Here is a 25,869-nt window from a genome sequence, read left to right as displayed (position 1 = left end):
ACGGAACTTTTTGGACTGCCAAAAGGAAGCTCTAGGCCAACCACGAGTTAGTGGAGATTTAGACTATGCCTGGATCTGCCTGACTGCACCCAAAATGGCGCCGATGCAAATGAAACTCTCAACTCCTTATTGTACCCCGATTGCTCAGCCTTGGTGTCATGGGATATGTATGAAGTTTTAAAAAAAAAAAAACATATAGATTGTTATAGGATGTGTACGGATTATATGTTCGGACAATGGATTGATATAGGATGTATACTGTCAGCTCGGACAATGAACTGATATGTGATGGGTACTGATTATGTGTTCGGAAAATGAAGGACAATGAATTGACATGAGATGGGTACCGATTGAGCATTTCGGACAATGAATTGTTGTTAAGTTTTAGCGCATCATGGTTATTGAAAGTTCGAAATTTCAATGCTTATGATACTCGATCACACTAAAGGATTCGATATGATTTTTATTGCACTTGGCGCACTTTCTATGAAATTAACAAACACCGACTCCATTAAGTTTTCCACTAATAAAGTATCCCCGCATCTACAGTTCCAGCCTGCTCCGTGGCCGGCCCACGGGGTTGTAGGCCCGTATTTGTGCACCGACATTCTTATTAAAGGTTTTTTGAAAAAGCAAACGTAGTTGTCACGCATAAGTTGATAAGTTTCAAATGAATGACCACTATTTCCGATATAACTAAAATGCGGATGAAATGACTCAGCTCGATTAGATAAGGGTTAAAGGGTATAACATATATAGAGATATTGCAGATATGGAGGGTCCAAGTTTTAGTTGTGTATTTTTCCCTTTTGTACAGCCAAAAGCAACCGCTAAAGATCCTGGTATTTAGCCTATACTTTATATACTACCTGTATAAGAAGAGTCACACTAAGGGTCCACCTGGGCTTGAACGCCCAATTGGCAGGGACTGCATCCCGTGGAGATAGGCCGAGTATGCAGTAAGTAAAAGCCTTTTCTGGGTTTATGCGCGCTAAATGTGTCTATCAATGTAGCCCCTGCCCCCTTCTTTTTCCCTCTCTCTGCAGGTCACATCGAAATGTCGATTAATGTATGAAAATGGTGATCTAACGGACGAAGAGGCGGGAAAAAAAGGCGTTTGATTATAATACCTAACTACGACAAACCCCGAATAATGCAACCAAAAATGACGTACAATAATGAATACATTCCTACGTCTAACTAAATAGGGAAAGTAAGGAATATTCCGAGGTAAGGCTTACACAAGTATCCTCCGCCGAGAGGACTAGGAATATTGCCAATATTTAAAACCTACTACCTCCTTTTTCGCATCCTCGTAGACATGTAACTCTAAGCTGCCCCATTGTTCTCCAACTAACACCGACTATTGTCTCAGCCTAGAAACACATTTGCTAAAATGACTCGAAAATACCACCGTGAGCATTAGCCCGACCAGGTTAGTTCATGACCAAGTCAGCCGACAATAAAAAGAAAAGAGAAAGTAACGAGAGCCTAGGATGCTGAGAATGCGCAGCGTACAGGAAGAGATCAATTTGGCCAATAACTGTTTTATGTTTTGTCTTGGATTTTTGTATATAATACATGTACTGTCTCCCCCGTCTGAGTTTGTGTGTACGTGATGCATGGATCTACGTCATCCCTCTGCCTGTGTTTCCGTATTACTTAACCCCTGTTGTTTTGTGTTGTGCGCGCACTGAATGGCCCATTATTGTACACGTGTCTGTCTCTCTCTCTCGCTCTCTCTCTCTCTCTCTCTCTCTCTCTCTCTCTCTCTCTCTTCCCCCCCTTCCCTCTCCCCTCCCCCCCCCCCAAAGGCCCCTGTTCCCTCTTTCCTCGTATGGTGACGTTGTGCCGCCCCCCCGGCACAAAACTTAATTGGGTCCCCTCGAACACAAAGGTGTTTGGCAAAATTGATAGGAACTAAAAACGATTGTGACTTGCCATATCACTACCTCTCCTTTCTGCAAAACGATAGAACCCGAGTTGGTGATGAAGGAAAGGACAGGTAAGACGACGGATGTCCCCTAATCTGGCTTTTATAGGGGGGCTATAACGTCAATGGCCTTCTGTTTCTCGGTTCGCTAGAAATGCAATTCCCAATGCACCGATCACTTCACCCCTCTGCACTTAAGTGCGGATGCCCAGAATACCCCGCTTCCCCCGATTAACCTCAGCTTCATGTCATCTACCCTCGAAAGCGAAATTTATGACCTTGATTAACGGCCACTCCCCAGGAAAAGCATGTTTAACATCTGTCCCCCTCCCCCTTCTTCATGACGATAACGCCCCTGCTTGCAAGAGTTAGCCGACCCCGAAGGGAAGTGTAAGACACCATGTATAAAAGTCCAATTTCTCTCACCATACATCGCGCATGTACGCCACACAGGTTCATGAAATGAATAACAATACACTCCTACAGACTCCATAAGTGACGACTTCTGACTGTGATCGATGAACATATCCCCCACCTCCGCAGGATTGGGGACGGAATTGAGATGTATAAATGTCTTCTCCTGTCAGTGTTTCTAAAACTTGTTTTCTACCCATTCAAAGATACAATCACCGGAGGAGAGGAGCTGGACGTGACGCACAGCCTGGCCACAGATCATGGAGCACGTGTGACCGCGACCAAGGGTGGAGCCACCGAGCAACGAGACGCGGGACGAGGCACCACTCTCAAACTCGGCAGATTAAGGAATAAAGGGCTGCCTTGAAGCCCTCGATTTGCTGCCCCACTCGTGCCTGAAGTCCCTGTCCCCTTTTTGAGTCCGACTGATGGGCCTGCCTGCTCGTTATCCTTTGCTCCCTTGGTCCCTTGGTGTGTTCAAAGATCTGGCCCCACTCCGCCCTCTCTTCCCTTGATTATTCAACAAACTCACCCTTTTCGCACAAACTTTGACTATAGAATTAGGTTTTGCCACGGAAGAAGAAACACACGCAGGTGCCCAGCATAAGGCACCCCTAAAGAAGATCAGTTAGGAAACAGGACTGTGATCTAACAGCAGAGGACTGATCGCACCCTGCAACGCGTAAGGATGATTCCGAGCTGGACTTATAGCTCCACCACCGGTGCTCAAAAGCGCCAACGAAAAGAAAACGGACTACCAGAGTCTACCAGTGGTGGCTCGTTGTTGAAAAGACATTTTCGCTAAAACCCCCCTTCCTGAACTTTCTACCCACCCCTTGACTAGTTGCTTACATCGAACTGAATTCCTCCCTCAACTATTTTTATTGCTTTTAAAAATGTTTCATCGATCACTCAGGTCCAAAATTCTCGTATAGCACTTTTTACTGTATGTTGATGTCATCGGAGAAAAAGTCAGAACCTGATTCCTTGATTGACCCCCGACAAAGTGTTATGCCGATCTCTAGATTTGTATGAATAACGCAATGACTGTAAATTCATATGTACCGCATTCCGCCAATTTTATCGACTGCATATGGTTACACGCAATTTACTAGCATTTGACGAACGTTATTTCATTTTGCCATGCATGACTATACGTACACCCCGTCAGTTAGGATAAACACAAAAGAACTAGCTTACGTTAAAAAGCGGCGACTGTTGAAAATAGCAATGTGTATGTACATAAGCGGCGTTCATTTGTGTTCACTGTACCTCTTGTCGTAAGCAGAATGGACATTGCAGAACACAGACTGTGTTATCCCGCCAGCATAGACCCATACACGCATATATACAACAGCCATTTTAGGTACCATGGTCGCTCTGTTTTCGATCACCAGCTCCCTTTCCTGACCCTGCAAGCTTCCCCATGCACCCTGATCGCCCCCGCTCTCACATGCACAAGTCATGAGCCCTCCCCTCCCGCATGACTCTGTCTCTGAGAATCGCACCCCGCGCCTGACCAACACCTCCTTTCCCTCCATGAATACCCCTCCTTTGATGACCTCTTCCTCTGAACCTAATTGTCTACATGGACCGCTGGTCATCCCTTAGCCTGAGGATACAGTTTATTGCCCACTACTGTATGCACTCGCCTCTCTTGAAAAGAGCCACTATTGATCATGACTTCCCCACCCCCTGAGATTCGATCAGGAGCACACATTCCAATGGAATCAGCAGAACACTCAGCTGCGTGACAGCCCCCTCCTATTGTATGGAGGATAAGGGCCCCTACTGTAACCACGTGTTGGAATATCTTCATACTTCACAATGTCTTGATTGTAATAAAGGATGCCTGTGTGCCACAAACCTGTGTATAAAAGGCGAAGCCTCAGAGAAACTTGTTAGAGCACCTCCTGAAGACACTATGAGAGTGTCCGAAATGACATGCTCTCCTCATGAGAAATAAACTCTGTTCTTGTTTTCCTGCCTTCAGCGCCCGTCTCTTTATTTGGTAATTATTCAAGATGAGAAAGAAGAGTCGCCCTGCACCAGCAGCCTGGGCATCAGGTGCGATCTGGGCTGACTTCTCCACACAAGTCCAACGCTACCAACCAGTCTCCAGGGTCGAGGGCAGCCAAGACCTGAGCCAGAGTCAACATCTTGAACTTCTCCTTCCGGAAGAAGCGATTGACGTTCCTGAGGTCTGAGATGGGGCGCAAGCCCCCTTTGTCCTTCTTGGGGACCAGAAAGTAGTGGGAATAACAACCATGTCCTACTTCTGGCCCAGGAACGCCCTCGATGGCCCCCTTGGCCAAGAGGGCCATAACTTCCTGCTGGAGAAGCGTGAAGTGATCCCCCGACATGCGGTGGGACGGAGATGGCATTGCCAGGGGGGTAAACTCGAAGGGGAGGGAGTAGCCCTTCCGTATGAGTTGAAGCACCCACTTGTCGGAAGTGACAGAACGCCAATGGGGAAAGTGATGCTGAATCCTGCCACCCACTGGCATGGGGTGCGACCCAAAGCTCAGACTAGGTAGGCTGCGAGGCGGACGTCACGGGCGGAGGTGAACTGACCCTCACATTGGCCCCAAGAGCCGCCACGGCGACCTCCACGCCCACGGAGAGTTTGGTTCTGCGCAGGCTTTTGATTGAACGAGCGGGCAGGGGCACCCCTTCCATGGCCACGAAAGGAATAAAAAGTAGAAGTGGCCGGGCACATGGTGGAAAGGCCCAAGGACTTGGCTGTAGCTCGAGAGTCCTTAAAACGCTCCAGTGCACTATCGGCCTTATCAACAAACAGGCGAGTGCCATCGAAGGGCATGTCCATGAGCGAGCTCTGAACGTCCAGGGAGAACCCGGTAGATCTCAACCAGGCGTGGCGACGAAGCGCCGCAGTCGTGGAAATTGCTACTCTGAGGGAGTCCGCAGTGTCCAAGCCACAACGAATGGCGAACTTAGCCACGTCCTTACGCTCGGCCACAGCCTGAGACAGCACAGCCTGGATCTCTTCCGGGCACTGAGGTAACACCTGGGTAACTGTATCCTACACTGCGTGGGAGTAGTGGCCCAACAGACATAAACCCAGACATCCTTAAGTGCACCAGAGAAGAACCACAAGAGACAAAAGTCCCAAAAAAGGTAGTCAAAAAGTGACTAAGGTACGTGCTCTAACCGCATCTGCACTTACTGGGGCGGAAAAATAAAGAACTGACGACAGCGCGCATGGGTGGTGCCTAAGTAGTCTCTGTGACGTCATCTCTGCGCATACAATGCCAGCGACCGACACGGAGCCGCACGACGCCACCTACTACCGCGCAGCGGTACTGCTAGCAAAGCTTTCCGGATCCAGTCTGACGCCTGGGGATATTCTAAGGTAAGGAATCTATCACTAACGTGTCTCTTTCAGATAGGAATCATAGTAAATAGTACATCTGGCCAAAAACATGCAATATCAGCGAACTGCGTCTTTCTAAAATACATGGAATCAACTGGTCCTCTGCCCCGGGATGCTTCAATGACTCCATATGTACCAGGAGGCTCCGTAGAGTGAAGAAATGACCATTGCTTTGGGCTCTCATGACAAGGATGCTTTATTTCCTAGTAGTGAAAACAATAACCAGCTCTAATTATCCATACAAGTTCCTAGGGACAGCTGTATGCTAAACCAACAGGGCCCCAAAGAATAAAGGGTCGTATGTACTAATTACTGGTTGTAAAAATAAAGTCGCAATTATTGATCATTATTTTTGCGAAGGCATTATTAGCCCAACTCGGGAGTCAGAAATATCGAAATGTTGTAAGATCGGATTTGGGTCTCAAAACACCGATAAATCTCATACCAAATCACTATTTTGGAAGGGACTTCTACAATACGCCCCTTCCAGATAGAGTTTCAGTATAGAGTCACAAAGATATTTTAGGAGTAAAAATTCACAGTCTCTTAAAATGGCCTTAGTACATAGTAAAACAAAATAATAATATGGTCGTAAACAGTGACTTAAGCTGTCTGTGACCATAAACACGGTTAGTACATCTGGCCGAATAGGTTTCAGGGCTGGTTGCCTGCAGGTGTTTATGGTAACGATATACTTTGTATTGAAAACTGTTAAAGATAATATCTTTTCCATTTTTTTTTAGTTGCCATAATACAACCAGTATTGGCGAAGGCACGACGGGGAAAGGTCTGGCCTGTCTGTAAAATGCAGCGAACTCAACATGACTAGAGAGAAAGGCTGTTACCTCTGACCGCAGGACGATGTTCTCATCTTCAAGGTCTTTGAGTTTCTTCTGGAGAGAATCAAAATGAAAATAGTTTTGGACGGAAACGGCAGATTCATTCCTCTTTAACCTGGTAAAACAAACATTTGCATGTATTCATGTGCTCTTAGATCATTTCTTTTCAGGAGCTAGAGATTACAACTTTAAAAAACTGGGAACTGTACAGGTATTTTATAAAGGCTCTTATTTCATGAAATAACGGTATACTTTTAACTTTTGTTGTAAATTCAGACTGTAAAACACAAAAGCAAAAAAACAGCTGCTCTCAACAGAACTGTTGCGCATCCATGAAATAAATGCTAAAATCCTTTCATGCTGTATTCTTTCAGAAGTTCTATCGAATTGATAACCTATGTATGTACCTATACATTCACTTAAAATAACAGGTTTAAAGAAATGTTATAGCTAGGAGATGTGTTCAGCAGCAACGTAACGTTTTTCAACAAAAAATAATAATTCACCATTTATACATATAGTTATCTTATGTAACTAAACTCATGCCCTACGGTAACTATAACTCGCTCCCTCGCCAGGCACTGTTAAATACCCAACATATTGCATCACTCATGACATTTCTATGTCATCATATATATATATCACTACAGCATTTGCAATGAAATTATTGATGAGACAACTGTGCTTGGCCAGGGTGTGAGGCTCTGCTTCCAAACTGCTGCACGCAGCAAACCCCATGTAGTGCACATGGCTGTGCACAGCAAGAGGTTGCCTATAGGCAACCTGTTAGAAACGGGACCTCTGGCTGGCCAAGGCTTGCGCCAAGGTCAGTCAGGGATCACCATTTCCAAGGTCAGGGCAAGGGAGTCACACACCAAGATAACCCCCGCTCACCCTCTAGGTAACGTGACGCGAGCAGCAAGGCTAATCTCGGAGGCGATGTGTAAAGCGTTTGCGCGCGCACCCAGCGACAACAACCAAAGGCCCACCACAAAGGAAACTCCACACAAGGTTATATCAAAAATAGCCTTTGTATTATAATAATAAAAACACATTAGATAACACACACACTTTACAATGTGCCAACAGGCACGGGCAAGATTTACAAGGGATTATGTACAGGACAGGGCCACCTGGACCACTGTCAGGGGTATGCACTTTTTAGAAATAGCACTTGTAGGTATAACACTTAGCACATAAACATATAATGACTGTAACACAGAAATAGTAAATGTAGCATACAACCAGTAACTACTGGTAAAGGGTAAATACCTCCTACGCCACCCTAAACACTGTAGGGAAATCACGCAGGGAACTAGGACCTTATCATCAGGACCTATGGAAGGAAAACCTATCACCTAAGCAAGTCACATTTAGCAAAGGGAAGGAAACCTAAAATAATCACCTAGGCAAGTAACATTTAGCAAAGGCAATAAAACTTCAACATTCCTCTAAGCAGGTCACTTTTAGCAAAGGGAAATAAAAGCACAAGGCATTACCTAAGCAGGTCACTTTTAGCAAAGGTAATGACACAAACAATCCTCTAAGCAGGTCACTTTTAGCAAAGGGGATAAAAACATAAAGAATTACCTAAGCAGGTCACTTTTAGCAAAGGTAAAAACAAACATTCCTCTAAGCAGGTCACTTTTAGCAAAGGGGAATAAAAGAACAAAGAATCACCTAAGCAGGTCACTTTTAGCAAAGGTAATAACAAACAATTGCACATGAAACATTAAAACACATTCAGAGGGTGCAGGTAGAACATTTGCGCAGAAATCAAATAAGCAAGTAACTCATAAATTGCGCAGGGTGCATGTAGCACAACACTAGAATGGTCCCTCAGGCCAACTGGCCTCGCAAGGGCTGAAATGCCCTGAGTCTCAATGTCAGGGGGTCTGCGCAGGCAGCACAAACACAAAGGCTAAACGTAGCAACTGTCCACTAAGTGCTGGACAGTTGTAAATAGGGCTGGGCAACGTTGGAGCCACGTGGGCTCAAGAACAATGGTGGGGAGGAGACACTGTGTGGGAGCCTCGGGGCTACCGACCACACTCTTGTCCCCAGAGCCTCTCTGGCTCGCAAAACAAATGTGCACTTAAGAGCTTCAATGCTCTAAATCAATAAAATGTCCCCAGAGCCTCCTGTGGGCTCGCAATCAATGTGGGCGATGAGCCTCGCTGGGCTCGAAGAACAATGAGGCCGGGTCGGAGCCTCTCCGGGCTCCAGAACAAAGGACTGGCCTCGAGCCTCTCAGGCTCGCGAAACAACATATGGCCGGGAACCTCTCTGGGCTCCAAGAACGATGGGGCCGAGTGGGAGCCTCGCAGGCTCCACGAACAATGGACCTGGCCCCTCGAGTCTCTCGGGACTCGGAAAGCACTTGCGGGGCACGTTGGAGTCCCTCACGGGGGACTCAGGACAAAGGCCACGGCCCCCAAGAGCCTCGCAGGCTCTTCACTCTACCGGGGAGGGGCGAGCACCGGCAATGTGCTCCGACGCCCTCCTCCCCGAATTTATACTCCCGGGCCCCACTCACCGGCTGTCTCGGGCTGCAGGACGGCTCCTCGGCGACTCAGCTGGGGCCGCGGGCGGGGCTCCTCTTCCTCGAGGGAGCTTCGGACCCGGCCGGCCGCTTCCTGCCTGGCCTTGTCTCGCTCTCCCCTCCGCCTGACTTCCGCGGGGGCCGCCAATGGCAGCGCGGCCCTGGGGGTCAGGAGGCGGGACTTCCGGGTCGCTCTAGGCAGCGGCCCGGCAACAGTTTTCACTCCCCCTCGGCTGCGGCGGTGATCACGGGGGAACGCCGGGTGGGCTACGGCTTTAATTAATTAAATACTCAAGGGGCAATGCCGGGTGGGCACCGGCTCTCAAATCAAATATGAAGCGAGGTGGGCACTCGCTCGGCCTGGCAAAGCGCTCCAAAGCGCTAGAATCAAAATACAGCGCACCCAGCGCTTAGGGGTAAAATAAAGCGCTCTTCAGCGCTAGGAATAAAAGGAAAAGCGCTCCACAGCGCCAGTGGGCAAATAAGCGCTCCCAAGCGCTAAGAGCAAAGCAAAGGCTCCAGCAGGGTCTGGAAGCAGGCAGGGGGGCAAGGCAGGGCCAGAGCCAGCACACTGGGTCTCCAGGCAGGTAGACAAGCCAAGTGGCGGTCCTCCTGGCCCCAGCAGCAGCAACAGCCCCCTCTGGCAAGGATCCAAAAGTAGAACAACTTCTGTGGGGACACAGCCCCATTTTTATACAGCGAAATCCTTTGTTTCCAGGGTGGGGGGAAACCAGTTGCAGCTGGCTTGGGAGTACCCTTGATGGCCCAACCACCCCTTTCATTCACTGGGGAGGCTTGGGTCATTAGACAAACCACAGGGGGGCGGAGCCAGCATTGTGTGGGGAAAACCCCAGCCCATCAAGGACCCAGGTGCACTCCTCCCACACATCACTCATGCTGATCTCACACTCACCACCGGGCAGACCCATCCAGACTTCCTGGAGCCTGGCATGCCAGCCAGCTCCAGCCAATCACCCTCCAGCACCCTCACTGCACACATACATCAATGTCCAGAAGTAGCACTTCCCTTCTAGACACACACATGCCGCATACACCATCTCGCAGCATTCACTCTCATGAGTTCATACATACTAAACTCGAGCCTGCACTCCCCACGCATCAGGAACTAACATGGACACTCACATTCCCCATGCATTCCTATGGGAGGGCAGGCCAGCCATACTACACGCACGCACTTTACTATGGGACACAGGGAAAAAGTGCGCAGAGACCCAAAAATCACTACACAGGGTCACAAATAAAAGCAAAAAGATTAGGGGTGAACCTGCCCTAAGGCCCAAGTCCAACACAACCCATCCGGAGGCAGCCAAACGCCTGCTGGCTTCCAAACCCACGCCGCACACAGCCTTAGCTGTACATGGTAGAGGTCTGGCCTTCGGACACCAGGGACCCCATCCCCAGGGCCAAAACATATATGTTAAGGTGAGAGGGGTATGCAGTCCCCTCCCCCAAGCCTTAATTGGTGCCTGCGATCCCAGCTCCCAGGGCGAAATTCCATTAAAAAGGGGAGGTGGCCCAAGCCTATTGTGGTCCCTCTCTAAATTATAGGTGGGTTCCCATCCAGAGCACCCACCAAGCAACACATACTAAGGGGAGGGGGCACATGCCCCCGAGCCTCATTAGACCTCGGGGATTCATCCCCCTTGGCCGTATGCTATTTAAAAGGGGGATGCGTGTACTCCCTTCTCGAGCCCCAAGTACCCCATCCCCTGGGGCCATATTTTATTAAGAAGGGGAGGAGGGGTGCGCGTTCCTCCTTTCAGAGTCTTCTTGGGCCCCAGAGACCCCATCCCCTGGGGCCTCTCTAAGTTATAGGTGGGTGCGCCAATGCCCACCCAGGGGACCAAACAAACAAGTTGGGGGCCTCTAGGGGGGCCCCAGGGCCCCCACCAGCACCCCGCATGGTGCAGGAGGCAGCATTGTTGCCCCACAGAGGGAGCACCGTTCAATGCTTGCTCCCTTCGGGCAGGAACAATATGTGTTGTGTTTCCTTGCTTGCAGGAGTGCGGCAGGGTATACATAACAGCAGTCTGATCCCAGCCGTCGACAGCATGTTTAAATCTCCCACCAGTTGGGAGCAGACTTGCACGTTTGCTCCCTTTTGCCAGGAGATTTAAAAATGTCCTTTCCAGACGGGAGCAAACACGTTGCCTAGCCCGCGCTAGTTAGGGCAGGAAAATTACTGGGTACCAGGGATGGACTCCCGGAGACACAGTCACTGAGTCATCCACAGGAGAAGGGGTCACCAGGGCCTTTTAAGGCTCGGGGAGAATGGAAGCATTCTCCCCTCCCCTTTTTTTTAATTGATTTCAGCCTTGGAGGATGGGATCCCTGGGGTCTATTTAGGCTCTAAATACAGGGGCTTCACGGCCATACTCGGTTTTTTAAAGAAAATCAGGCCCAGGTGTTAGGGTCTCTGGGGCTTACAAAGGCTTAAGGAGGAGGGCCCCGGGGCCCCACTCCCCCTCCCACCTTTTTTTCTGCCATAAGTGGCAACATGGGCCTGGGTGGGGGGAGCCCTACTCCCAATATATGTTTATTAAAAAATTGTGCCTCATTTCTTTATTTGTGCGATCTCTTGGAATTGCTGATAAAATTGCGGATTTATTTTTTTTTGGCCCCAGTTTGGGGAGGAGGTCCTCCGGATCCCCACACAGGGCCTAGGGAGCAGGGTATTCCTACCCTGGCCCCTTCTATTAGTTTTCCTTTAAACATTCAGGGCAGGGAACTTAGTCCCACAGTGCTGTAATGGCCGCGAGCAGCAAGCTCCCTAGGCCAATCAGAACACTCGATTTTAGAATTGGCGCTGCTGTGAGACTCTCGCCAGACGCAATCGTCTAGATGTACAATAATTTACACTAAATCACAAAAAGCACAATCTGCAGGCCAAGATCTAGCTTCCAAATATGGTGTATATCTGTCAGCAACTTTTGCGGTAGCGCTGCCTAAAGAAGTCGATAGAAAATGCATGGGGAGATCTGCTTTTGGGACCACACTGTTTTGTCGGTCCCCACTTGACGAATTACCCCGAAACTTTCCAGGAAGGAGCAGAGTTGAATTTTTTGGGGAAAGTGTGGAGCAGATTTGTCAAACGATGCACAGCGACCGGTACCTACTTACATACATATTTTACAGTGTGGCAGTAGCTACTATATAGAGGTAGGTTGACCAGTGATAGGGATTTTTTTACATTTTTGTCCATTAATAACTTAGCACCCATTTGACGAATGCCTGCGAAAATGTGCAGACCTACTGCCACAGTTTCATTCCTGGAGTCCTAAAAAGCTTTGCAAAGTTTCATCAAGATGGTGCGGAGAAAAAAAGGGGGTCCCAAAACGGGCGTATAACCCAATGCATTTTACATAAATGTTTGTATTTTGCCTAGCGCGAAAACAGTCAGTTGGATTTTTACTAATTCTGGAAGGATTACATATTATGGTGTACAGATGATTGTGTGCGGCACGGCATGTAAATAGGGTAAGCATTTCATACATTTTAAGTTAGCTGTATTTGTGGCTGCGGTATTACCGCAGTACTCACGAGGTATTTAACGATGACAAATCATTAGCTGATTTATAATGACTGCCTTTACAAAGTGAAAGGCAGCCATCTTGATTTCAGCTCCAGTGACGCCGTGTTCTGCATTACGTCATTCAATGTAGGTAAGTACAAGGTTTGGTATTTTTCCCACACCTATTACCACCTTACTAAAGTGGTAATAGGTAGGAAAAATATTTATAAGTTTACATATATCTAAAAAAAAAATCAGAAGTACCACAATTCCGAAAAACCTTTCTAAAAAGAAAAAACGATTTGAAAATACACTATAAGATGTATTTTATTAATATAATAATTAATCACACAGTCCACTCCAGTGTAAGAGTTGACTTTATGCCACTGCACTCTACTCGATTTAAAGTGTGCCACTCCACTTTATGACACTCCAGTATACACCAATAAATTGTTTGCTAGTCCTCTGTACATTCTCCACTCTGCGCTATACTAGGCTACGCCACTATACTCTGCGTTGTTATACTACTGTTCACCACTGTATTCTATTATACTTTGTGTATGCCAGTATACGAGTTGGGCCTACACTGTACTGCTCACAACTGTACGCTATTCCACTGCACACATTTCCATTTGAGGCTATTCCACTATATGCTAATTCCACTATGCCCCACTTTAAAGTACACTACTGAAGTGTACGTGATTCCAGTGTACATTACTCCACTCTATGGCACTCAATTCTACCAAAATGCAGTATATACCCCTGCAGTGAACCACAATGTACTGTATTCTATTTCAATTAACTAAACTACATTTTGCCCAACTTTACTAAACAACACTTCAGTGCACGTCACTAGACTCTACGTTTCTATAATTAACCCTACGATTCTCTACAGTATGATACTCCATTATACGCCACTCCAATGTACGTCACAAGACTTAACAATGGTAAACTCGATATTATTACAGTAAATGCAACTTAATGGATGCTACTCCACTGTATAGTACTACACTTTAGGCTACTCCACTATACACCATTGCACTATACCCTTTTACACTGTAGACCACTGTAGTGTACGCTATTCCGCTCTGCACTTCTGCACTGTATGGCACTCCAATATATGGAACTCCACTTTACGCAATTGTACTTTACAACACTACACTGTACCACACTCAAATATGTATAAGCCCACTTTACCCAAATCCAGGGTTCACTATTCTAGTTTACGGCACTCCAATGTACCATACTACACTAAACTCCACTGGACTCTACGCTATTTTAGTACACGATAATCCAATATATGCCCCTACACTACACAACACTCCATTCTATAGCAATCCACTGTACACTACAGTCTACGCAAATACACTTTACAATATTTACAGGACGTAATTCCACTTTACCACACTCCACTCTATGACACCCCACTGTATACCACTGCACTGTACGCCACTACAATCTATGCCACTGCAACATACTAATATGTCCGGCTTCAGTGTACGCCACTCCAGTGTATGCAACTCCGCTCAACGCCATTCCACTGTATGCCATTCCAGTATACCTTATTCCACTGGAGTATACCAAAATATAATGTACCACAGTACACTTTACACCACAATCCACCACTATACGTTACCACATTACACTTAATACCACCCCACTAAACTGTACCAATATTACACATGTGTAATTAACATTATAAAAAACATTGAAATTCACAACAAAATAAAAATAAACATTAAAGATAAGTTATAGTTAGGAAAACCTGCTTTATTTTTGGTACAGAAACCCAACAAAAACTACACATACATTACAAATTCCACATTTATAGTCACATCTTTATTATATCATTTAAGCACCACTTTCAAAGTCCTATTTATAGCTCTCATTTATACTTAGGCACCACCTTAAAATTCGAGCATCTCCGGATACAGTTTTCTCATCTCACTCGCCAAACTACATTAACTATAACTCTGCCCTGCTCCATACACAATCTATACCCTTGAATATTACAGACGTTAGAGCCTATGAAATCCCGGCTTTAATAACAACGCTTATGACAACTCAAATTACATGATTTGCCTGAACCCACTGCTTTGTACAGTGCCGAGTTTTGTGGCAAGTGAGGTAAGAAGACTGGGTATGGAGGTGCACGAGTTAACTGAATTTTTAGATGTTATGCAAGTATGACATATTACTTCGAAAGTGGTGCTTAAATACTACAGTAAAGATAGGACTATAACTGTACACTTTCTAATGTTTGTGTAGTTTAAGTTGGGGTTCGATACCAAAAATAAAGCACGTATTCCTAACTATAACTTATCTTTCACCTTTGTTTTTTGTGTGAAAATGTTTATATATATATATATATATATCCAAAACTACAGGTCACCCCACTTTGAAGAGCCACCAAACAGGTAGGTTTGAATCTTCGTTTTTATTGCAAGTTTACAGCGCAGAGAGGGAAGAGCAGAAGTCCTGTATTCAATGAAAGCCTGACGCGTTTCATGCTCGTTGGAGCACTTCCTCAGAGGCTTGTAGGACACTGCGCCGAGCATACAGTTTCTTTTAATCACTTGCACCTGCCATGATAAGCGTTAGCACTCCCAGTGCTTGCTGGTGCATGAAGTCCAATTCATCACGCTGTTTGTGCGCTGCTCTCTAAAATGTTCAAAAAATAAAACCACAGTGGGCCAGGAAATTGCAATCCTCGTTCCTGCGCCGTGAATGCCCACCTGCAACACGACCTTCCTGTAATTATCACGCTGCTCTCCGTTAGCTGCAGCATGAACCACTCATGTGTGGGGGGCTCTTCCCGACCGGGACCGGCCGGTTAAACATCCAAAACTACAGGTCACCCCACTTTGAAGAGCCACCAAACAGGTAGGTTTGAATCTTCGTTTTTATTGCAAGTTTACAGCGCAGAGAGGGAAGAGCAGAAGTCCTGTATTCAATGAAAGCCTGACGCGTTTCATGCTCGTTGGAGCACTTCCTCAGAGGCTTGTAGGACACTGCGCCGAGCATACAGTTTCTTTTAATCACTTGCACCTGCCATGATAAGCGTTAGCACTCCCAGTGCTTGCTGGTGCATGAAGTCCAATTCATCACGCTGTTTGTGCGCTGCTCTCACAATGTCTAAAATGTTCAAAAAATAAAACCACAGTGGGCCAGGAAATTGCAATCCTCGTTCCTGCGCCGTGAATGCCCACCTGCAACACGACCTTCCTGTAATGATCACGCTGCTCTCCGTTAGTTGCAGCATGAACCACTCATGTGTGGGGGGCTCTTCCCGACCGGGACCGGCCGGTTAAACATCCAAAACTACAGGTCACCCCACTTTGAAGAGCCACCAAACAGGTAGGTTTGAATCTTCGTTTTTATTGCAGGTTTACAGCGCAGAGAGGGAAGAGCAGAAGTCCTGTATTCAATGAAAGCCTGACGCGTTTCATGCTCGTTGGAGCACTTCCTCAGAGGCTTGTAGGACACTGCGCCGAGCATACAGTTTCTTTTAATCACTTGCACCTGCCATGATAAGCGTTAGCACTCCCAGTGCTTGCTGGTGCATGAAGTCCAATTCATCACGCTGTTTGTGCGCTCCTCTCACAATGTCTAAAATGTTCAAAAAATAAAACCACAGTGGGCCAGGAAACTGCAATCCTCGTTCCTGCGTCGGGAATGCCCACCTGCAACACGACCTTCCTGTAATTATCACGCTGCTCTCCGTTAGCTGCAGCATGAACCACTCATGTGTGGGGGGCTCTTCCCGACCGGGACCGGCCGGTTAAACATCCAAAACTACAGGTCACCCCACTTTGAAGAGCCACCAAACAGGTAGGTTTGAATCTTCGTTTTTATTGCAGGTTTACAGCGCAGAGAGGGAAGAGCAGAAGTCCTGTATTCAATGAAAGCCTGGCGCGTTTCATGCTCGTTGGAGCACTTCCTCAGAGGCTTGTAGGACACTGCGCCGAGCATACAGTTTCTTTTAATCACTTGCACCTGCCATGATAAGCGTTAGCACTCCCAGTGCTTGCTGGTGCATGAAGTCCAATTCATCACGCTGTTTGTGCGCTGCTCTCACAATGTCTAAAATGTTCAAAAAATTAAACCACAGTGGGCCAGGAAATTGCAATCCTCGTTCCTGCGCCGTGAATGCCCACCTGCAACACGACCTTCCTGTAATTATCACGCTGCTCTCCGTTAGCTGCAGCATGAACCACTCATGTGTGGGGGGCTCTTCCCGACCGGGACCGGCCGGTTAAACATCCAAAACTACAGGTCACCCCACTTTGAAGAGCCACCAAACAGGTAGGTTTGAATCTTCGTTTTTATTGCAAGTTTACAGCGCAGAGAGGGAAGAGCAGAAGTCCTGTATTCAATGAAAGCCTGACGCGTTTCATGCTCGTTGGAGCACTTCCTCAGAGGCTTGTAGGACACTGCGCCGAGCATACAGTTTCTTTTAATCACTTGCACCTGCCATGATAAGCGTTAGCACTCCCAGTGCTTGCTGGTGCATGAAGTCCAATTCATCACGCTGTTTGTGCGCTGCTCTCACAATGTCTAAAATGTTCAAAAAATAAAACCACAGTGGGCCAGGAAATTGCAATCCTCGTTCCTGCGCCGTGAATGCCCACCTGCAACACGACCTTCCTGTAATTATCACGCTGCTCTCCGTTAGCTGCAGCATGAACCACTCATGTGTGGGGGGCTCTTCCCGACCGGGACCGGCCGGTTAAACATCCAAAACTACAGGTCACCCCACTTTGAAGAGCCACCAAACAGGTAGGTTTGAATCTTCGTTTTTATTCACTGAAAAAACCATAGGTTTCAGGGGAGTTATAGATAGAAATTAGTATTTAAAAAAAAACCTTAGAAATTCACTAAAACTAAAAATCGCCTGTATAGTTAGTTGAGCTAACTATAACTTGCGCGCCCGCAATGCACTGCTGATGATGTCACATATTGCATCACTCATGACATGATCAGTGACATAACTGATGACATCTCAAATGCCATCACTGATGACATCACTCATGACATCATCCAGTGAATGTGTGTTTCTGTAAAGGTTAAATATGTTTTACATATATATGTCAAGGTGTATTGAAAAATGAATGCATTTACAAGTGCCTAAAGGGATTATTTAGTAGGTGCGTGACTGACAGTATAAGTGAGTGATTGAACATGTCTTACTGAATGCATAGGTTAGGGACTAAACTGTGTAAAAGTCTGTATTAGTTTATCCGTTGGTGTGTAAGCAACTGCAAGGGTTGCTGAATAGCTACATGAGTGTCTATATAGGTTATTGATTTGTTGTCTGAGTATCTGTATGAGTCCCTGAGTGTCTGGGTGGGTGGGTGGGTGTGTGGGGGGGTGTATGAGTCTGTGCATAGATGCCTGAGTGGGTGAGTCAGTGGTTGTATGGATTAAAAAGTGCATCTGGGAAGGACTGTATGGGTGAGTTAGCGTGTGTGTATAGGTGTGTTGGTGAGTGAATGAATGTTTCAGTGGTATATCTAACTACATATGTTTTAAGGCACTATATGTGAGTGTTGGAGTATATAAATGAGTATAAGTGAGACTAAGTTATTTGAAGAGTGCGTGGATAAATAAGTGTCTGCTTCTATCAGTGATTGTATAAGACAGTAAATATGGGTTAGTATCTGTAGAAATTAGTGGTATGTCTAAAAATAACGAAGTTGGTGTGTATAACTGTATACATGAGTTAATGGGTATGTGATTAATTCTTTGCTTTAGTGACTAGGTGTGTGAGTAACTATGGATGAGTGGCAGAGTTTGACTGCACGTATAGATGTATGAGTCCATATTATAGTCCTGTATTGATGAGTTACTACAAGTATAAGTGACTGGATCTCTGTGTAGACCTAGGAAATAGTGAGTGGTATGTAGTATATGGCATTCTTCTGTGTACGGTTTCAAAAATAGTAATGGGTGTATCAAAGTTTATATTAGAGCATCAGTATGTGCATCAGATTATCAAGTGGATGATGTCATGAGTGATATCACTGATGTCATTTGAGATGTCATCAGTGATATCACTGACCATGTCACGAGTGATGTAATATGGGACATCATCAGCAGTGCATTGCGGGCGCGCGAGTATTAGTTAACTCAACTAACTATAACAGGCGAATTTCTCTGGTTTTATATGAGTCTAATGTTTAACCAACTATAACTTCCCTGAAACCTATGTTTTTTTTTTGTGAATCTCTAAGGTTTTTTAAATGCGAATTCCTAACTATAACGCCCCTGAAACCTAGGGGTTTTTCAGTGAATTTCAAATGTTTTTTAAATGTTAATTTCATATTTAAATGTTTTTAAAACCTATGTTTTCAATTTTTTTTAAATATTTTGGAACTCTACTATACTTTTTTTTTTAAACTTTAAAAATTATGTAATGTTTTATATCTTCCCCTAAAAATATGTATATATTTTTTTGATGTTGAGAAAACTGCACTCCCATACCGGCAGCATATCAAGCTCCATCACCACACGAATCCTATCTGCCATATTGCTAAACTTGTAAATGATGCGCATTTCGTATCCGACAAGTTCATGGCACCGCGTAACATCATATAGGCATGAAGTCACCCCAACTGTTACTTTGGTATCCGCCGAGTATGCAGTACCAAGCCACGCGTTACGTCATGTACGTATGGGGTCTCGCCTGCTGCGAGTTGCATATGCGACGAGTACACGCTGCCAGGCCCTGTGTTACGTCACAGACGTATAGTGCCGCGCCGGGTACGCTTTTCACTCTGCTTTTTTTTTGTCTCAAAAGTATATCTAAATAACTTTAAACAGTATATGAGAGCAAGCGATAATCTAAAATATTTTCAACATTTATATATTTTTTACTGTAATAAACGTATATTATGATAAATACATTTTGTCAAAATCGCGTCAGGTGCGGCCTCCTTGCGCACTGGGTGCGCGATTGCCATGTGACCTTAAAAAAAAACATTTGATAGCTTCATACCATTTCCCATTGTAACAGTTGGACGACCCCACCCATTTTAGTCATTCTCTCTACAGCGTTTGATGAGAGACACCTCTTCTGCTTATAAAGCTTTTTTGAAAAGTGTTTTCCTGTATACACATATCTTATACTACACACAACATGCAATGATCATCTTGATCAATATTCATGGTCTGTACAATAGCCTTCCACGAGTGATTGCCATGCATCTCAAACGTTCCATCAAAAAAAAATGTGTATTACACAATGCCCCTAGTTTGTGTGTGTGTGTGTGTGTGTGTGTGCGCATTATCCACAACCTTGACAACGCCATGTGATGTTCCGTCATTCAATCTTTTCAAACACCGTCTCATTAGCGATAGTTGCCGCCCTCCCTACACATGCTACACTAAAGTAAATTGCACACTTTGCGAGGTCAAAACTACTAAAGAAACACACATAAGTACACTTCCTGGCCAGGCAGGAACTGAACAACGCCCAGGTCCCCGAAATAATTATTCACACCCCCTACACTGGCCTGGCGTAGCAAGCCCAGCCCACTTTGCATACGTATAAAGAGGATAACCACAACGCCACATGTCCCTCTTCTTCCATACTGCCTCAGGTGATATGGCCGCATCCACCTCGCATATCACAATGCGCAATTTAAAAAAAGGGAACGATGAGGTGTACACCATTCTGGCAATCAACACTGGCTCTAAATTGTGATGCCTACTGCCTGTCGTCTTCGAAAGGGATCCATGAGGTGTACACCATCTTGAAATCATCACTCCAGCTGAATTGTGCGCACTGCTGCCCGCAGTGTTTGCTCACACAATGACAGCAAGTGAGCAGAGCGGCCTGGGTGCACAGGGCCTCTCATTGAGCACGGGAGAGGTGGGGTGTATCAGTCTGGCTGCGCAGACGCGAGCAAGCGATGTTGCTGTGCATAATGATGTGATCTCTGACCTGATTCAGTCTCATCTCTGTCTCATTTTAAAGACCGGCTAGACCGTACTGTAAGCCTGAGCCAGCGGGCAGCACTGCCCTACAGACACGTGTTGAGCGCGGTTCTGCGGAAGGGGTGGGGTGCATCAGCCTGAGTGCACATGTGCGAATAAGTGATGTTGCTGTGTGTAATGATGTGATATCTGACCTCATTCATTCACATCTCTGTCTCATTTTAAGGACCTGCTGGACCATACTGTAGGCCTGAGCCAGAGGGCAGCGCTGCCCTACAAACATGTGGAGTTGGCTTTTAGGGCACTGTGAGCTCATTGCGAAGTTTACATGCACACAGCCTTCCGCCACTGTATTACACGCGCACATTATGCTTCTACCATGAGCTCTGTTCCTTTCTATGTGAACCTTCCAATAACGTATTATTATTTAACCTTGTGTATTCTCCTGTACTCCAACTCCTCTTTGAAGTACCATCTACCAACTGTTAGTGGTAATCGTGGTTCAAAAACGAAGGATGCACTCAACCAAGATGCATTTTTTAGTATAAACGCATACTAACACTACTTATACACATGTAGTACAGCAACCAGAATGTAGTGAAGAAGCAGAGGAAGCACAAAATCTAAAAATATAAATCCTACCAGAAGTCGGATGACCTAGTTAAATGAGCTGACGACCCTGGCATGACTAGAAACAGCTACACGAAGAAAACTGATCTTCAGCACAACGCAAGCAATTTTGAAATATTGATGAGTGCTGCCTTCTTTTTATCTTCTCCAGCTCGTTGCTAAATTTATGTAGTGAAGAGGCAGACAGCAGTGGATCCGATAAGTGGATTTATTACAGGAAAACAAGACACCTGAAACAGCCACCAACAGGAGAAGACAGCAAGGCAACCGTCTTCTCCAGCACCGTGTACAAACTCCACAAGGTTCCCCTCATGGCAGCCCTACATTTTAACATTACATAAATAGATTCAAGTAGAATTACATACAAACATTCTACTATTACTTACATTGGAATACTACACATAGCATATTACTTTACAGCAATGAGCTCATGGTTTCATCCACAAGTCTTGAGACCGGTAGGGGCGAGTAGTTTGCTTCCCACTCACTGTATTGTATAAACGCAAACTAACACTACTTCCACAGGTATGCTACAGCGCCCAGAGCACATCTCTTTACAGCAATGAGCTCACAATTTAGCCTCACTGTTTAATCCCAGAGTCTTCAGACCAGTAGGGGTGAGTAGTTCGCTTCCCACTCCCTATATACTATAAACTCATACTAACACTACTTACACACTTAAACTACAGCGGCTATTATCCTACAGCGCCCAGAGCCCATCAATTTACACAAATCAGCTCGGTTTGATCCAGACTCTTCAAACCGATAGGCGTGAGTTCTTGGCTTCCCACTTCCGGCGTAGTATAAACGCACAGTAGCGGTCAGTAGTTTGCTTCCCACTCCATGTATTGTATAAACGCAAACTAACACTACTTCCACAGGTATTCTACAGCGCCCAGAGCACATCACTTTACAGCAATGAGCTCACAATTCAGCCTCATGGTTTAATCCCAGAGTCTTCAGACCAGTAGGGGTGAGTAGTTCGCTTCCCACTCCCTATATACTATAAACGCATACTAACACTACCACGGCTATTATCCTACAGCACCCAGAGCCCATCAATTTACACAAATCAGCTCGGTTTGATCCAGACTCTTCAAACCGATAGGCGCGAGTTCTTGGCTTCCCACTTCCAGTATAGTATAAACGCACGGTAGCAGTCAGTAGTTCGCTTCCCAGTCCCTGTATGGTATAAACGCCTACTAACACTACTTGCACACGTATGTATGCTACAAAGACCAGACCACATCACTTTACAGCAATGACCTCACGGTTTAGGTGCTCGGTTTCATACCCGAGTGTAGATATCATATCAGCACCATGTCACTCTGAGTAACACCGCACATTCAGACCGGTAAGAGTGACTACTTCGCTTCGCACTCCCCCACAGAAGTTACAGTGCTCCTACCCTCCTTTCCAACTTTTTTCGCCCTTTTTGCCCTTTCTCGCTTCAATAGAATCACAAAATGGCGGGCAGCACTTCCTAGTTGCAACCACTAGCAGCCAATCACCAGCAAGCTTGTGCTCATAACGCCTCAGTCAATCAGATGGCAGAATTCCCAAATAGCAATATCTGTAAATTTCGATATTTCTCTAAAACTACAGAACGGATTTACACCAAAACCAAAAGTGCTTTCTAGACCAAGACCCTTCTCCCTGCCAAATTTAGGGTAATTCCGTTCACCTGTTCGACCTGTAGCCTTGTCTAAAGTTTCCTATGGAAATTAACTTGGAGAAAAAAAAAACGTTTTGGGACCCCCCTTTTTTCTCGCCCCCCCTTGATGAATCACCCCCAAACTTTCAACATAGGAGCAGATGAGAACAAAGAATTAGTTTTGATACTATGAAGATTCATCAAACAACACCAAAGTTATAACCAAAACAAAAAATGCTCTTCCTATGGAAACTCGAGCCTAACTATAACTACCTACTGGCGACCGCCAGTAGGAAGGATATATGTATATAAAAAAATGTACAGTTTTTTATACACACTTTCATACACTTTTTTACTCTTCCTCCCCAAGACATCCCTACCCTTCCTTGTGAATTGAATTGGCACTTTGCACTTTATTAATGTGATCACATGCACAAAAAAGAAAAAAGAAAAAAAGTACTTTACATGTATAGTAAAATAAGCAAATGAAGCCAAAGTTATGTAAAAAAAATTGCGATTAGTTGGTGCCTAAAATTGTGAATGAAGTCGGCAGTCTAGTTGTTTTTAACTATGGAAATCAATGATGGTTTGAGCACTGAGCACTTTAAAAAAAAAAACGTTCTAGACAGCCAGGACTCTATGGTCCAGTTGAAGACTGATTGCAGTCGAAACGCGTAGGCCGTCCATTTTGCACTTTTTTGCACATGGTGTACTTAAAATAAACTAAATTAAATTATCTTACTGTTGTGGTGCCGTGACTTCTGTCGTGAAATCTGACAACGTGAAGATTCGAAGAGATATATATATATATATTACCTACTGGCGATAGCCAGTAGGTGTATATATAGTTAGGACCAAGTTACCATAGGAAATCCGCAACATTCTATTGGGAATAACTTTGGCGGCAATTGAGGAAATTGCGTGCAATTTTCCAAAATTTTGGCCAGCTCAGTTCTGCTCCTTCCCTGAAAGTTTTGGGGGGTTCGTCAAGCCTAGGCCGAGAAAAAAGGGGGGTCCCAAAACGTGTTTTCCCCATGTTAATTTCCATAGGACGTTCAGACACGGCTACAGCCCGAACCGCTCAATGGAATTACACCAAACTTTGCCAAATTGTAGGGACTGGTACGCAGAAGTGCCTTTTCTATATTTGGTAAAAATTGCTCCAGTGGTTTTTATGAAAATTAACTCCCAAAAAATGTATACATCTATATGCGCGCTTCGAGCGCTTACCTGTACGCGTACCGGGGAGCACACCCGGCGCGCCACGGAAGATCACGAGCGGAAAGCTGATTCGCTCTCGGGGGTCTATCAACATTCTAAACGGTCCGGAGAGTCCGCCATCTTGTGTCTCGGTAGAACCGAGACACAAGAGGTGAAATACAAAAGGGGAAAACTGTAAAACGGGGCAGGGTAGAGACCCCCTGACCCCATAGGTTTTCTCAGGGGGCCTAGGAGGACCCCGAAGGGCAAAAAAACTATTTTTGTTTTTGAAAATTTCGCGGTGTACGCTCTGGGTGCGATGCCATGCACGCTTACAGGTACGCGTACCCTGAGCGTACCAAGGGGAAAACCAGAAAAAAAAATATTTTTGGGCCTGGGGGGTCCTTGTGGGACCCCCTGAGCAGGCCTAGGGGGCCAGGAGGCTTCTACCCTGCCCCCTTTGCGTGTTTTGCACCTTTGTTTCACTGCTTTCTTGTGCCTTGGTTCTACCAAGGCACAAGATGGCTGCCAACACTTACTGGTTTGGAGTGTTGACAGACAGTGGCAGCCAATCAGCATGCCTTTCACAGGAAAGCAGCATGCTCATTGGCTGTCAATACTTCTAACCAGGAAGTGTTGGCATTCATCTTGTGCTAGGTAGACCGAGGCACAAAAGAAGCAAAAAACAAACGTGTAGAATGCAAAAAGGGGGCAGGGTAGAAACAACCTGACCCCCCTAGGACTGCTCAGGTGGTCCCACAAGGATATTAACATATATATATATATATATTAAACGTTATCCGCTAATAGAATTAGCATTTAAAAAACCTTGCGAATTCACTGAAAAAACCATAGGTTTCAGGCCTTATATAGTTAGGAATTAGCATAAAAAAACTTGCAAATTCACTGAAAAAACCATAGGTTTCAGGCCTTATATAGTTAGGAATTAGCATATAAAAAACCTTTGAAATTCACTGAAAAAACATAGGTTTCAGGCCTTATATAGTTAGGAATTAGCATTTAAAAAAACATTTAAATTGCTCCTATATAGTTAGCTGTACTAACTATATTTCGCGCACCGGCAATCCGCTGATGATGTCACATATTACATCATTCATGACATGATCAGTGACATCACTGATGACATCTCAAATGACATCACTGATGACATCACTGATGACATCATCCACGTGACAATCACATACACCTTTTCATACACTAGTAAAATCTTTCATCACTCTTTGTAAAATACAAAGTACCATATTTGAATCCATTGACACAGCAATACAAGTATCTAAAAACCCACTCAGTGATTCCTATATGTATACACACATCTAATCACTTACCTGTAGATTCATTCATACATGCTGTCAATGAACAATAGAACACTATCAAAAATACTTATACATCTAAATCGACATTACACACCAGCACACAACCTATTCACATATGAAGTTATCCTACTCACTTATGCAAACAAGGGATCATACTTACATACTTACTTAGCTCCACACTTATACAAACACAACTTCATCTATTCATTTAGATAGCAAGTCATACTTAGTGTATTATAAAATCATTATTACAAGTATACAGTTATCCATACAGTCACTCACACAATCATTGAGTCTTATGTATACTTATTTATATACAACAACTGACACATACACTGCCTTTTATTTTTCTAGTTTGTTGGACATGTACCATTGAGAAATATATTTGCTCATCACCACACCCATAAAGATATTCACTCACCCAAACAACTGTTAGAACGTGTAGTTTTAACTTCATAT

The 25,869-nt window shown here is 45.2% G+C and overlaps 1 protein-coding gene across 5 annotated transcripts in view; it reads right to left on the bottom strand.

The window, feature by feature from the left end:
- The window catches only part of TRAK1 (trafficking kinesin protein 1), a 376,613-nt gene that overhangs the window by 149,108 nt on the left and 201,636 nt on the right, over window positions 1-25,869 (bottom strand). For all 5 annotated transcript variants that reach the window (XM_078663533.1, XM_078663532.1, XM_078663534.1 and 2 more), the window contains exon 6: window positions 6,587-6,695. In XM_078663533.1, coding sequence (XP_078519659.1) covers window positions 6,587-6,695 — 109 coding nt within the window. The remainder of the gene's footprint in view (window positions 1-6,586; window positions 6,696-25,869) is intronic.

This window comes from Lissotriton helveticus, chromosome 10 (genome assembly GCF_964261635.1).
Source record: "Lissotriton helveticus chromosome 10, aLisHel1.1, whole genome shotgun sequence".
In the NCBI taxonomy this organism is placed as follows: Eukaryota; Metazoa; Chordata; class Amphibia; order Caudata; family Salamandridae; genus Lissotriton; species Lissotriton helveticus.
The sequence above is the reverse complement of the archived record's forward strand: the minus strand, read 5'-3'. Positions and strand labels throughout refer to the sequence as shown.